Source organism: Heteronotia binoei, chromosome 3 (assembly GCF_032191835.1).
Source record: "Heteronotia binoei isolate CCM8104 ecotype False Entrance Well chromosome 3, APGP_CSIRO_Hbin_v1, whole genome shotgun sequence".
Taxonomy (NCBI): Eukaryota; Metazoa; Chordata; class Lepidosauria; order Squamata; family Gekkonidae; genus Heteronotia; species Heteronotia binoei.
In genome coordinates, this window is record NC_083225.1 from 194085616 (window position 1) to 194100704 (window position 15089).

General features: G+C 53.1%; 1 protein-coding gene and 1 non-coding gene across 2 annotated transcripts in view; both read right to left on the bottom strand.

The window, feature by feature from the left end:
- LOC132569173 (disintegrin and metalloproteinase domain-containing protein 9-like) overlaps positions 1 to 15089 on the bottom strand; it is a 58716-nt gene that overhangs the window by 19996 nt on the left and 23631 nt on the right. Inside the window, exons 11-13 of the mRNA XM_060235362.1 lie at positions 12496 to 12567; positions 736 to 856; positions 519 to 624 (exon numbers count right to left, since the gene is read on the bottom strand). Coding sequence (XP_060091345.1) covers positions 519 to 624; positions 736 to 856; positions 12496 to 12567 — 299 coding nt within the window. The remainder of the gene's footprint in view (positions 1 to 518; positions 625 to 735; positions 857 to 12495; positions 12568 to 15089) is intronic.
- TRNAP-GGG (transfer RNA proline (anticodon GGG)) lies at positions 5694 to 5765 on the bottom strand. The gene has a single exon. It is a non-coding gene; the product is annotated as a tRNA-Pro (tRNA).

Consider the following 15089-nt stretch of genomic DNA (forward strand, 5'->3'; position numbering starts at 1 on the left):
CAGGGCTCTTCTGAGGTTCTTCTCATGGGAAGGCCTCGGTCTCTCTGCCCTGTTGTTGGCCCTCCAGAGGAACTGGGTGGCCCCTGTGTGAGACAGGAGGCTGGACTGGATGGACCCTCACTGGTCTGACCCAGCAGGGCTCTTCTGAGGTTCTTCTCATGGGAAGGCCTCGGTCTCTCTGCCCTGTTGTTGGCCCTCCAGAGGAACTGATTGGCCATTGTGTGAGACCAGAGGCTGGAGTAGATGGACCCTCCGGGGTCTGATCCAGCAGGGCTCTTCTGGTGCTCTTCTGAAGGCCTCGGCCTCTCTGCCTTGTTGTTGGGCCTCCGGAGGAACTGGTGGGCTACTGTGTAAGATGGGATGCTGAACTAGAGGGACCACTGGTCTGATCCAGCAGGGCTCTTCTTTTGCTCTTATGATGACCTAGGAATGTAGAGACCCCACACCGCCAGAAGGGGAAAAGCCCTGCGTGCAAAACCGATCCTCTCAGGCCCAGACCGGAAGATGTGGGTGCTCACCTGGTGTCCCAGAACCGGATGGTCTTGTCGTGGTGTCCACTGACGATGACGGTGTCGCAGCAGGCGATGTCGTTGCAATACGAGAAGACGTGGATGGTCCTGGAACCTGCAGCAAAGCCAGCAGCGTGAGCCTGGGAGGGGCCTGAATGAGAAAGGCTTGGGTTTCCCCTCCCACCACACACACGCCCCTCCTGGAGGCAGCGTCCCCAACACTCACATGCCCCCTTGCACAAATCCCACTCCTTCACCGTCCGGTCCCGGCTGCCTGTCACGGCCTGGTGTCGGGTGGACCTGAATTTCGCCGCCGTCACCTTGTCTACGTGTCCGGTGAGAATCTCCTAGAAAACAGAAGAGTGGGAGGTGTTTTCTTTCTTTTTTTTTTTTAAACCCCATCCAATTCAGCTATTCTTAACCCTAATCGGGGACCCAAAGTGGACTTCGTCATTCTGCTCTCCTCTGCTTTATCCTCATGACAACTCTGTATGGTGGGATTGTCAAACTCATGAGGGCAGGCTCTGACAGAGAATCCGAGAGTTGGAAGGGACCTCCAGGGTCATCTAGTCCAACACCCTGCACAATGCAGGGAACTCACAAACGCCGCCCCCTAAATTCACAGGATCTTCATTGCTGTCAGATGGCCATCTAGCCTCTGTTGAGAAACCTCCAAGGAAGGAGAATCATAGAATCCCAGAGTTGGAAGGGACCTCCAGGGTCATCTAGTCCAACACCCTGCACAATGCAGGGAACTCACAAACGCCTCCCCCTAAATTCACAGGATCCTCATTGCTGTCAGATGGCCCTCTAGCCTCTGTTGAAAAACCTCCAAGGAAGGAGAGCCCACCACCTCCGGAGGAGGAAGCCTGTTCCACTGAGGAACCACTCTAATGGTCAGGAAGTTCATAGAGCCATAGAATTGGAAGGGACCTCCAGGGTCATCTAGTCCAACCCCCTGCACAATGCAGGAAACTCACAAACACCTCCCCCTAAATTCACAGGGTCTTTATTGCTGTCAGATGGCCATCTAGCCTCTGTGTTAAAAGGAAGGAGAGCCCACCACCTACAGAGGAGGAAGCCTGTTCCACTGAGGAACTGCTCTAAGTGTCAGGAATCCTAGAGCTCGAAGGGACACCCCAGGGTCATCTAGTCCAACCCCCTGCACAATGCAGGAAACTCACAAACACCTCCCCCTAAATTCACAGGATCTTCATTGCTGTCAGATGGCCATCTAGCCTCTGTTTAAAAACCTCCAAGGAAGGAAAATCATAGAATCATAGAGTTGAAAGGGACCTCCAGGTTCATCTAGTCCAACCCCCTGCACAATGCAGGAAACTCAACAAACACCTCCCCCTAAATTCACAGGATCTTCATTGCCATCCAACCTCTGCTGAAAAACCTCCAAGGAAGGAGAGCCCACCACCTCCCGAGGAAGCCTGTTCCAATGAGGAATCGCTCTAACGGTCAGGAAGTTCTTCCTAACGTTGAGCCGGAAACTCTTTTGATTTAATTTCAACCCACTGGTTCTGGTTCTACCCTCTGGGGCCACAGAAAACAATTCCACCCCATCCTCTCTAGGACAGCCCTTCAAGTACTTGAAGATCGTGATCCTATCACCTCTCACATAAATAAGACCTTGTTGGGGCAGGCCATGTCAGGCTGGGCCATGTGTGAACCTACTGAAGATTAAGTAGCAGAAATATAAACTTTATAAAGGACACAGACAAACACAATTAAAGACTTAAAAAAAAAATTAAAACATGCGTATAACATTATCACTCGTTGGTTTTAAAGTGTTTTCTTTGTATCTCTCCCATGGGAACCAGGGAACTGGGCAAAGGAAGCTCTGGCTCTTTCCTTCCTTCCCCAGGGAACCAGGAGGGGGAGGAGCCTCAGCCAATAGAAGAAAGAGGGGCTTCGCTCAGTAGCTCTGCTGTACGATTGAGGGAACCTTGCAAAGCAAGCTGTTATACAGAAGGAAGCAAGATATAGGGAGAAGGAAGCAGATGACAGCCAGTTGCCCAGGGGGCTGATAGGAGCCTTCCAGGGGCCTGATTCAGCCCCTGGGCCGCATATTTTGACACCCCTGATCTAAGGGGCTACTAGTTTTGAATCTAGCTCATCAGAACAAGAGATGCCAGAATCTCCATTAACAAATCATTGTTATTGTGCCTCTCAGGAGAGACCGAAGTCCTTCATGTGAAGCAAATGCAGTCCCAGGTAGCTGGATTTCATCATATGCGGTTTTTAAGGGCAATAGAAGGCAGCTTCATGCAAAGGTGCCAAGTTTCCTGATAGAGAGCCAGTTTGGTGTAGTGGTTAAGTGTGCGGATTCTTATCTGGGAGAACCGGATTTGGCTCCCCACTCCTCCACTTGCACCTGCTGGAATGGCCTTGGGTCAGCCATAGCTCTTGCAGCATTGTCCTTGAAAGGGCAGGTTCTTTCAGAGCTCTCTCAGTCCCACCCACCTCATAGAGTGTCTGTTCTGGGAGGGGGGGGGAGGTAAAGGAGAGTGTGAGCCGCTCTGATTCAGAGAAGAAGGAGATGATATTTGATTTATATCCTGCCCTCCACTCTGAATCTCAGAGTCTCAGAGCGGCTCACAATCTCCTTTTTACCTTCATCCCCCACAACAGACACCCTGTGAGGTGGGTGGGGCTGAGAGAGCTCTGACAGAAAAGCTGCCCTTTCAAGGACAACTCTGCGACAGCTGTGGCTGACCCAAGGCCATTCCAGCAGCTGCAAGTGGTGGAGTGGGGAATCAAACCTGGTTATCCCAGATAAGAGAGCTGTGGCTGACCCAAGGCCATTCCAGCAGCTGCAAGTGGAGGAGAGGGGAATCAAACTCAGTTCTCCCAGATAAGAGAGCCATGGCTGACCCCAGGCCATTCCAACAGCTGCAAGTGGAGGAGTGGAGAATCAAACCAGGTTCTCCCAGATAAGAGAGCTATGGCTGACCCAAGGCCATTCCAACAGCTGCAAGTGGAGGAGTGGGGAATCAAACCCGGTTCTCCCAGAGAAGAGAGCTGTGGCTGACCCAAGGCCATTCCAGCAGCTGCGAGTGGAGGAGTGGGTAATCAAACCCGGTTCTCCCAGATAAGAGAGCTCTGGCTGACCCAAGGCCATTCCAGCAGGTGCAAGTGGAGGAGTGGGGAATCAAACCCGGTTCTCCCAGATAAGAAAGCTGTGGCTGACCCAAGGCCATTCCAGCAGCTGCAAGTGGAGGAGTGGGGAATCAAACCTGGTTCTCCCAGATAAGAGAGCTCTGGCTGACCCAAGGCCATTCCAGCAGCTGTGAGTTGAGGAGTGGGGAATCAAACTTGGTTCTCCCAGATAAGAGAGCTCTGGCTGACCCAAGGCCATTCCAGCAGCTGCGAGTGGAGGAGTGGGGAATCAAACCTGGATCTCCCAGATAAGAGAGCTCTGGCTGACCCAAGGCCATTCCAGCAGCTGCAAGTGGAGGAGAGGGGAATCAAACCCGGTTCTCCCAGATAAGAGAGCTCTGGCTGACCCAAGACCATTCCAGCAGCTGCAAGCGGAGGAGAGGGGAATCAAACCCAATTCTCCCAGATAAGAGAGCTCTGGCTGACCCAAGGCCATTCCAGCAGCTGCAAGTGGAGGAGTGGGGAATCAAACCTGGTTCTCCCAGATAAGAGAGCTCTGGCTGACCCAAGGCCATTCCAGCAGCTGCAAGGGGAGGAGTGGGGAATCAAACCCGGTTCTACCAGTTAAGAGTCCGTGCTAGGAAATGGCTGGGGCAGCAGTCATACGGTGCCAGTGAGAACCAGCACAATCCACTCTTCTTTGGAAGGACACAGCAGCAACCTCCCCACCCACAACAATTTCCAAAGGCTTTGTGGGTTAATTAAAAAGGAACATCTCTGCCTTGTCCTCAGCGGAGCCAATATGCTGGCGGCAGGGCAAGGGGGCGAAGTAAGGCAAGCCCTTCAAGGCTGAGGCTCTGGGAGCTGAGCGGGTGACACAATTCATATGCAAAATTCTTATATGAACATATGAAGCTGCCTTCTACTGAATCAGACACTCGGTCCATCACAGTCAGTATTGTCTACTCAGACTGGCAGTGTCTCTCCGGGGTCTCCAGCTTAGGTTTTTCACGCCTACTTGCCTGGACCCTTTTTAGTTGGAGATGCTGGGGATTGAACCTGGGACCTTCTGCTTCCCAAGCAGATGCTCTACCACTGAGCCACCGTCCCTCCCTAGAACATATGAAGCTGCCTTCTACTGAATCTGATCCCCCTCGGGCCATCAAAGTCAGTACTGTCTACTCAGAGTGGCAGCAGCTCTCCAGGGTCTCAAGCTGAGGTTTTTCACACCTACTTGCCTGGACCCTTTTAAGTTCGAGATGCCGGAGATTGAACCTGGGACCTTCTGCTTACCAAGCAGATGATCTACCACTGAGCCACAGCCCCATTCATGGCTCTCCAGGGTCTCCAGCTGAGGTTCTTCACGCCTATTTGCCTGGACCCTTTTTAGTTGGAGATGCCGAGGATTGAACCTGGGACCTTCTGCTTCCCAAGCAGATTCTCTACCACTGAGCCACAGCCCCATTCATGGCTCTCCAGGGTCTCCAGCTGAGGTTCTTCACGCCTACTTGCCTGGACCCTTTTTAGTTGGAGATGCCGGGGATTGAACCTGGGACCTTCTGCTTCCCAAGCAGATGTTCTACCACTGAGCCACAGCCCCATTCATGGCTCTCCAGGGTCTCCAGCTGAGGTTCTTCACGCCTACTTGCCTGGACCCTTTTGAGTTGGAGATGCCGGGGATTGAACCTGGGACCTTCTGCTTCCCAAGCAGATGTTCTACCACTGAGTCACAGCCCCATTCATGGCTCTCCAGGGTCTCCAGCTGAGGTTCTTCACGCCTACTTGCCTGGACCCTTTTTAGTTGGAGATGCCGGGGATTGAACCTGGGACCTTCTGCTTCCCAAGCAGATGCTCTACCACTGAGCCACAGCCCCATTCATGGCTCTCCAGGGTCTCCAGCTGAGGTTCTTCACACCTTCTTGCCTGGACCCTTTTTAGTTGGAGATGCCGGGGCCTGAACCTGGGACCTTCTGCTTCCCAAGCAGATGCTCTTCCACTGAGCCACAGCCCCATTCATGGCTCTCCAGGGTCTCCAGCTGAGGTTCTTCACGCCTACTTGCCTGGACCCTTTTTAGTTGGAGATGCCAGGGATTGAACCTGGGACCTTCTGCTTCCCAAGCAGACGCTCTACCACTGAGCCACAGCCCCAGGGTCTCAAGCTGATGCTCTTCATGCCCCTCCCCTGAAGTCCTGAGGGCAGAATTCCCCCCCAGCAGGCATGCAAACCGTTTCACCAGGGCTTTTTTTGTACCAACTCCTTTGCATACCAGACCACACACCCCTGATACAGCCAATCTGCCAAGAGCTGACTGGGCTCTTCGTATGGGGCCTTCTATAAACTCAAGGAGGATTGGCTACATCAGGGGGGTGTGGCCTGATAGGCAAAGGAATCCTGGTACACAACCCCCCCCCCCCTGCATTTCACGAGGGGAGTGGAAGTAGAGAAAAGAAGTGCCAGTGTCCACAGAATGGCTGATGGAATGTGGGGGAGGGGAGGGAATTGTCTGCCGGGCTCTCCATTATTCCCTATGCAGACCAATTCCTATAGGGTGTAATGGAGAGTTGGTCTGCAAGTATCTGGGGCTCTGGAGGAGGCTGTTTTTTGAGGTAGAGGCACAAAATTATCAGCATAGCATCCAGTGCCTCTCCTTAAGAGACCCTCCCAATTTCAAAATGTTTGGACCAGCGGGTCCAATTCTATGAGCCCCGAAAGAAGTTGCCCCTATCCTTCATTATTTCCAGTGGAGGGAAAGCATTTAAAAGGAGCGCAGTCCCTTTAAAGGTGATGGATGGAACTCAGTTAGGCTTGCCACACCCTTGCTCCTAGCCCCACCCCCAAAATCTCCTGGTTCCACCCCCAAAGTCTCCTGGCTCCACCCCCAAAGTCCCCAGATATTTCTTGAATTGGACTTGGCAACCCTACGTGCTCAGACAAACTCCGAACACCGAAAGGGATCCTGTTTGCTATCCAGGCGGCATTTAAGCCTTTACCGTGAAGCATCATTAAGCCCTAAAGCACTCTGAAATGCCCCCCCTTCCCCCTGAATTTCTCACTGTATGAAAGCATTCAACTGTTCTTTCATTTATTCATTGGAACATTTCTGAGAAGAACCAGTCGGTGCAGAGCTGTGAGGCCTGGATTTCCCACGCATGTAGAAAAGCCGTTCTGCCAAATCTACTCAGTGCAAAGGGACAACCATTGTGTGTGTGCGTGTGTGGGTGCGGAGTGCCCTAACGTCACCTCTGGCTATGCAGGAAACTCACAAACGCCTCCCCCTAAATTTACAGGATCTTCATTGCTGTCAGATGGCCAGCTAGCCTCTGTTAAAAAACCTCCAAGGAAGGAGAGCCCACCACCTCCCGAGGAAGCCTGTTCCACTGAGGAACCGCTCTATCAGAATAATAGAGTTGGAAGGGACCTTTAGGGTCATCGAGTCCAACCCCTTGCACAATGCAGGAAACTCACAAACGCCTCCCCCTAAATTCACAGGATCTTCATTGCTGTCAGATGGCCAGCTAGCCTCTGTTGAAAAACCTCCAAGGAAGGAGAGCCCACCGCCTCCCGAGGAAGCCTGTTCCACTGAGGAACCGCTCTATCAGAATCATAGAGTTGGAAGGGACCTTTAGGGTCATCGAGTCCAACCCCTTGCACAATGCAGGAAACTCACAAACACCTCCCCCTAAATTCACAGGATCTTCATTGCTGACAGACGGCCATCTAGCCTATGTTTAAAAACCTCCAAGGAAGGAAAAGCATAGAATCATAGTGTTGGACGGGACCTCCGGGGTCATCTAGTCCAACCCACCTGCACAATGCAGGAAAGTCACAATTACCTCCCCTCCCCCACCCACGCAATCCCAGTGACCCCTGTTCCATGCCCAGAAGATGGAAAACAAACAAACAAAGCATCCAAGATCTGTAGCCAAACTGGCCTGGGGAAAATTGTTTCCTGATTCCAAAGTGGCAATTAGACACTGATGCAACCTCTCCTGCCCTCCGTCTCATGATCTGACTTTGTTTACAGAATCAGCGTTGCTGTCTGATTGCCATCGAGCCCCTGCTTTAAAAACCTCCAAGGAAGGAGGGGGCCCCGCCTCCTGAATTGGAAGGGACCCCCAGGGTCATCTAGTCCAACCCCCTGCACAATGCAGGAAACTCACAAACTCCTCCCCCTACATTCACAGGATCTTCATGGCTGTCAGATGGCCATCTAACCTCTGCTTAAAAACCTCCAAGGAAAGAGAGCCCACCACCTCCCAAGGAAGCCTGTTCCACTGAGGAACCGCTCTAACGGTCAGCAAGTTCTTCCTAATGTTGAGCCGGAAACTCTTTTGATTTAATTTCAACCCATTGGTTCTGGTCCTACCTTCTGGGGCCACAAAAAACAATTCCACACCATCCTCTCTAGGACAGCCCTTCAAGGACTTGAAGATGGTGATCCTATCACCTCTCAGCCGCCTCCTCTCCAGGCTAAACATTCCCAGCTCCTTCAGCCTTTCCTCATAGGACTTGGTCTCCAGACCCCTCATCCTCTATAGGACAGCCCTTCAAGGACTTGAAGATGGTGATCCTATCACCTCTCGGCAGCCTCCTCTCTGGGCTAAACAGGCCCAGCTCCTTCAAGCTTTCCTCATAAGACTTGGTCTCCAGACCCCTCATCCTCTAGATGACAGCCCTTCAAGGACTTGAAGATGGTGATCCTATCACCTCTCAGCCGCCTCCTCTCCAGGCTAAACATTCCCAGCTCCTTCAGCCTTTCCTCATAGGACTTGGTGTCCAGACCCCTCATCCTCTGTATGACAGCCCTTCAAGGACTTGAAGATGGTGATCCTATCACCTCTCAGCCGCCTCCTCGCCAGGCTAAACATCCCCAGCTCCTTGAACCTTTCCTCATAGGACTTGGTGTCCAGACCCCTCATCCTCTCTATGACAGCCCTTCAAGTCCTTGGTGATTCTATCACCTCTCAGCCGCCTCCTCTCCAGGCTAAACATTCCCAGCTCCTTCAGCCTTTCCTCGTAGGACTTGGTCTCCAGACCCCTCATCCTCTATAGCACAGCCCTTGAAGATGGTGATCGTATCACCTCTCAGCCGCCTCCTCTCCAGGCTAAACATTCCCAGCTCCTTCAGCCTTTCCTCGTAGGACTTGGTCTCCAGACCCCTCATCCTCTATAGCACAGCCCTTGAAGATGGTGATCGTATCACCTCTCAGCCGCCTCCTCTCCAGGCTAAACATGCCCAGCTCCTTCAACCTTTCCTCATAGGACTTGGTCTCCAGACCCCTCATCCTCTATAGCACAGCCCTTGAAGATGGTGATCGTATCACCTCTCAGCCGCCTCCTCTCCAGGCTAAACATTCCCAGCTCCTTCAGCCTTTCCTCGTAGGACTTGGTCTCCAGACCCCTCATCCTCTATAGCACAGCCCTTGAAGATGGTGATCGTATCACCTCTCAGCCGCCTCCTCTCCAGGCTAAACATTCCCAGCTCCTTCAGCCTTTCTTCATAGGACTCTGTCTCCAGACCCCTCATCCTCTATAGCACAGCCCTTGAAGATGGTGATCCTATCACCTCTCAGCCGCCTCCTCTCCAGGCTAAACACCCCCAGCTCCTTCAACCTTTCCTCATAGGACTTGGTCTCCAGACCCCTCATCCTCTATAGCCCAGCCCTTGAAGATGGTGATCGTATCACCTCTCAGCCGCCTCCTCTCCAGGCTAAACACCCCCAGCTCCTTCAACCTTTCCTCATAGGACTTGGTCTCCAGACCCCTCATCCTCTATAGCACAGCCCTTGAAGATGGTGATCCTATCACCTCTCAGCCGCCTCCTCTCCAGGCTAAACATTCCCAGCTCCTTCAGCCTTTCCTCATAGGACTTGGTCTCCAGACCCCTCATCCTCTATAGCACAGCCCTTGAAGATGGTGATCGTATCACCTCTCAGCCGCCTCCTCTCCAGGCTAAACATTCCCAGCTCCTTCAGCCTTTCCTTGTAGGACTTGGTCTCCAGACCCCTCATCCTCTATAGCACAGCCCTTGAAGATGGTGATCGTATCACCTCTCAGCCGCCTCCTCTCCAGGCTAAACATTCCCAGCTCCTTCAGCCTTTCCTCGTAGGACTTGGTCTCCAGACCCCTCATCCTCTATAGCACAGCCCTTGAAGATGGTGATCGTATCACCTCTCAGCCGCCTCCTCTCCAGGCTAAACATTCCCAGCTCCTTCAGCCTTTCCTCGTAGGACTTGGTCTCCAGACCCCTCATCCTCTATAGCACAGCCCTTGAAGATGGTGATCGTATCACCTCTCAGCCGCCTCCTCTCCAGGCTAAACATTCCCAGCTCCTTCAGCCTTTCCTCGTAGGACTTGGTCTCCAGACCCCTCATCCTCTATAGCACAGCCCTTGAAGATGGTGATCCTATCACCTCTCAGCCGCCTCCTCTCCAGACTAAACCTACCCAGCTCCTTCAACCTTTCCTCATAGGACTCTGTCTCCAGACCCCTCACGACCTTCGTCGCCCTCCTCTGGACCCGTTCCAGCTTGTCTAGATCCTTCTTAAAAAGTGGCGCCCAAAACTGAACACAAGACTCCAGGTCAGGGGTGGCCAACCGCGGCTCTCCAGCTCTCCAATAACCGCAGCCTGAATCCCTGGACCTGGCTAAAGCAGGGGTGGTCATTAGCCCCAGCCATTGTAGGAAAAAAACATCTGGAGAGCTACCGTTGACCACTCCTGCCCTAGGTGAGGTCTTACCATAGCAGAGCAAAGTGATACCATCGTTTTGTGTGATCCCACACAATATATGTATTTCAGCTCGCTGCACCCCATTCCTTCGTCTGAAGAAGCGTGCACGCCCCCACAAAAGCTGACGTTCCAAATAAAACATTGTTGGTCTTAAAAGTGCCACTTGACTCCTACTTTGTTCCACTGCCTCAGACCAACACGGCTGCCCACCTGGATCTCACAACTCTGAGAGGTTGAGAGAATCTGACTGACTCAAGGTCACCCAACACGCTTCCATGACACCAGCGGGCATTCGAACTCGGGGCTCCCGAATACTAGTCCAACACTCGCAACTACTACACCACACTGGATCGCTCATGGAGAGCCAGTTTGGTGTAGTGGTTAAGTGTGTGGATTCTTATCTGGGAGAACCGGATTTGATTCCCCACACCTCCCCTTGCAGCTGCTGGAATGGCCTTGGGTCAGCCATAGCTCTCTTATCTGGGAGAACCGGGTTGGATTCCCCACTCCACCACTTGTACCTGCTGGAATGGCCTTGGGTCAGCCAGAGCTCTCTTATCTGGGAGAACCGGGTTTGATTCTCCACTCCTCCACTTGCAGCTGCTGGAATGGCCTTGGGTCAGCTAGAGCTCTCTTATCTGGGAGAACTGGGTTTGATTCCCCACTCCCCCACTTGCAGCTGCTGGAATGGCCTTGGGTCAGCCAGAGCTCTCTTATCTGGGAGAACCGGGTTTGATTCCCCACTCCTCCACTTGCAGCTGCTGGCATGGCCTTGGGTCAGCCATAGCTCTCTTAACTGGGAGAACCGGGTTGGATTCCCCACTCCACCACTTGTACCTGCTGGAATGGCCTTGGGTCAGCCAGAGCTCTCTTATCTGGGAGAACCGGGTTGGATTCTCCACTCCTCCCCTTGCACCTGCTGGAATGGCGTTCGGTCAGCCAGAGCTCTCTTATCTGGGAGAACCGGGTTTGATTCTCCACTCCTCCACTTGCACCTGCTGGAATGGCCTTGGCTCAGCCAGAGCTCTCTTATCTGGGAGAACCGGGTTGGATTCTCCACTTCTCCCCTTGCAGCTGCTGGCATGGCCTTGGGTCAGCCAGAGCTCTATTATCTGGGAGAACCGGGTTTGATTCCCCACTCCTGCCCTTGCAGCTGCTGGAATGTTCTTGCGTCAGCCAGAGCTCTCTTATCTGGGAGAACCGGGTTTGATTCTCCACTCCTCCCCTTGCAGCTGCTGGAATGGCCTTGGGTCAGCCAGAGCTCTCTTATCTGGGAGAACCGGGTTTGATTCCCCACTCCTCCACTTGCAGCTGCTGGAATGGCCTTAGGTCAGCCAGAGCTCTCTTATCTGGGAGAACCGGCTTTGATTCCCCACTCCTCCACTTGCACCTGCTGGAATGGCCTTGGGTCAGCCAGAGCTCTCTTATCTGGGAGAACCGGCTTTGATTCCCCACTCCTCCACTTGCACCTGCTGGAATGGCCTTGGGTCAGCCAGAGCTCTCTTATCTGGGAGAACCGGGTTTGATTCCCCACTCCTCCACTTGCACCTGCTGGGATGGCCTTGGGCCAGCCATAGCTCTGGCAGAGGTTGTCCTTGAAAGGGCAGCTTCTGGGAGAGCCCTCTCATCCCCACCCACCTCACAGGGTGTCTGTTGTGGGGGAGGAAGGGAAAGGAGATAGTAGGCTGCTCTGAGCCTCTGTCCTTGAAAGGGCAGCTTCTGGGAGAGGTCTCTCAGTCCCACCCACCTCACAGGGTGTCTGTTGTGGGGGAGGAAGGGAAAGGAGATTGCAGGCAGCTCTGAGCCTCTGTCCTTGAAAGGGCAGCTTCTGGGAGAGGTCTCTCAGTCCCACCCACCTCACAGGGTGTCTGCTGTGGGGGAGGAAGGGAAAGGAGATTGTAGGCCGCTCTGAGCCTCTGTCCTTGAAACGGCAGCTTCTGGGAGAGGTCTCTCAGTCCCACCCACCTCACAGGGTGGCTGTTCTGGGGGGAGAAGATAGAGATTGTAGGCCGCTCTGAGACTCTGATTCAGGAAGAAGGGCGGGGTATAAATCTGCAATTCTTCTTCTTTACCAGCAATATCTCCCCATGCAACTCTCAACCAACCACCTTGCCCAAGCGCCCCAAGGAACCCCAGAGGGACTCACGCTGCATTTTCTGTCTCCGATCTTCCACAGCTGAGCAACGTTGTTGTACGAAGCACCCAAGATTTGATATCCCTGTGGGGTGGGGGGAGGGAAGGAGAGAGAGGAAAGGGATGGCAAGAGATCAGTTTGGTGTAGAACCACATTGGGGTCTTGGTTAAGTGTGTGGATTCTTATCTGGGAGAACCGGGTTTGATTCCCCACTCCTTCACTTGCACCTGCTGGAATGGCCTTGGGTCAGGCGTAGCTCTGGTAGAGGTTGTCTTTGAAAGGGGGGTTTCTGGGAGCGCTCTCTCAGCCCACCCACCTCACAGGGTGTCTGTTGTGGGGGAAGGAGATAAAGGAGATTGTGAGCCGCTCTGAGAGTCTGAGATTTGGAGTGGAGTGCGGGATATAAATCCAATTTCTTCTTCTTCTTCTTCTTCTTCTTCTTCTTCTTCTTCTTCTTCTTCTTCTTCTTCTTCTTCTTCTTCTTCTCCTCCTCCTCCTCCTCCTCCTCCTCCTCCTTCTGAGAGCCAGTTTGGTGTAGTGGTTAAGTGTGCAGACTCTTCTCTGAGAGAACCGGGTTTGATTCCCCACTCCTCCACTTGCACCTGCTAGAATGGTCTTGGGTCATCCATAGCTCTCGTAAGAGTTGTCCTTGAAAGGGCAGCTTCTGGGAGAGCTCTCTCAGCCCCACCCACCTCACAGGGTGTCTGTTGTGGGGGAGGATGGTAAAGGAGATTGTGAGCCGCTCTGAGTCTCTTTGGAGTGGAGGGCGGGATATAAATCCAATATCTTCATCTACCTCCTAGGGTGTCTGTTGTGGGGGAGGAAGGGAAAGGAGATTGTGAGCCGCTCTGACACTCTTCGGAGTGGAGGGTGGGATATAAATCCAATATCTTCATCTACCTCACAGGGTGTCTGTTGTGGGAGAGGAAGGAAAAGGAGATTGTGAGCCTCTCTGAGACTCTTCGGAGTGGAGGGTGGGATATAAATCCAATATCTTCATCTACTTCACAGGGTGTCTGTTGTGGGGGAGGAAGGGAAAGGAGATTGTGAGCCGCTCTGAGACTCTTCGGAGTGGAGGGTGGGATATAAATCCAATATCTTCATCTACCTCACAGGGTGTCTGTTGTGGGAGAGGAAGGGAAAGGAGATTGTGAGCCTCTCTGAGACTCTTCGGAGTGGAGGGTGGGTTATAAATCCAGTATCTTCATCTACCTCACAGGGTGTCTGTTGTGGGGGAGGAAGGGAAAGGAGATTGTGAGCCTCTCTGAGACTCTTCGGAGTGGAGGGTGGGATATAAATCCAATATCTTCATCTACCTCACAGGGTGTCTGTTGTGGGAGAGGAAGGGAAAGGAGATTGTGAGCCTCTCTGAGACTCTTCGGAGTGGAGGGTGGGTTATAAATCCAGTATCTTCATCTACCTCACAGGGTGTCTGTTGTGGGGGAGGAAGGGAAAGGAGATTGTGAGCCGCTCTGAGACTCTTCGGAGTGGAGGGCGGGATATAAATCCAATATCTTCATCTACCTCACAGGGTGTCTGTTGTGGGGGAGGAAGGGAAAGGAGATTGTGAGCCGCTCTTCGGCTCTTCGGAGTGGAGGGCGGGATACAAATCCAATATCATCGTCGTCGTTGTCATCAGCGGCTTCTGATCTGCATTGCTAGCCAACTCATCTACTGGGGGTAGGGAGGGGAGGGATGCAGAAGGGAATGGGGGTATGGGAGTGTGGCCACTCACATTCCGTGCACCCATTCCCTTCTGCTTCCCTCCCCTCCCTGCCCCCAGCAGATGAGTTGGCTAGCAATGCACATCGGAAGTGTCCTTTACAGACACCCTGTGAGGTGGGTGGGGCTGAGACAACTCTCACATCAGCTCCCCTTTCAAGGACAGCTCTGCGAGAGCTATGGCTGACCCAAGGCCATTCCAGCAGCTTCAAGTGGAGGAGTGCGGAATCAAACCTGGTTCTCTCAGATAAGAGAGCTATGGTGACCCAAGGCCATTCCAGCAGCTGCAAGTGGAGGAATGGGGAATCAAACCTGGTTCTCTCAGATAAGAGACCACTCACTTAACCACTACACCGAACTGGCCCTTTCAAGATCAACTATGAGAGCTATAGCTGTCCCAAGAACATTCCAGCAGCTGCAAGGGGAGGAGGGGGGAATCAAGCCCGGTTCTCCCACATAAGAGAGCTATGGCTGACCCAAGGCCATCCCAGCAGCAGCCAGTGGAGGAGTGGGGAATCGAGCCCGGTTCTCCTAGAGAAGAGAGCTCTGGCTGACCCAAGAACATTCCAGCAGCTGCAAGTGGAGGAGGGGGGAATCAAGCCCGGTTCTCCCAGATAAGACTCTGCGCACTTAACCACTACACCAAACTGGCCCTTACAAGAACAACTCCTATGAGAGCTATGGCTGACCCAGGGCCATTCCAGCAGCTGCAAGTGGAGGAGGGGGGAATCCGTAAAGGTGCTGGAGTCAGCAGGCGAGTCGCTGATTTTCTGCAGTTTCCGGATTAGTCTCGAGGGTAAGCCAGCATAGAGCGAGTTACAGTAGTCTAGTCTGGAAGCGACCATCGCATGGATCACTGTCGCCAGGTCCTTGGGGGATAGATA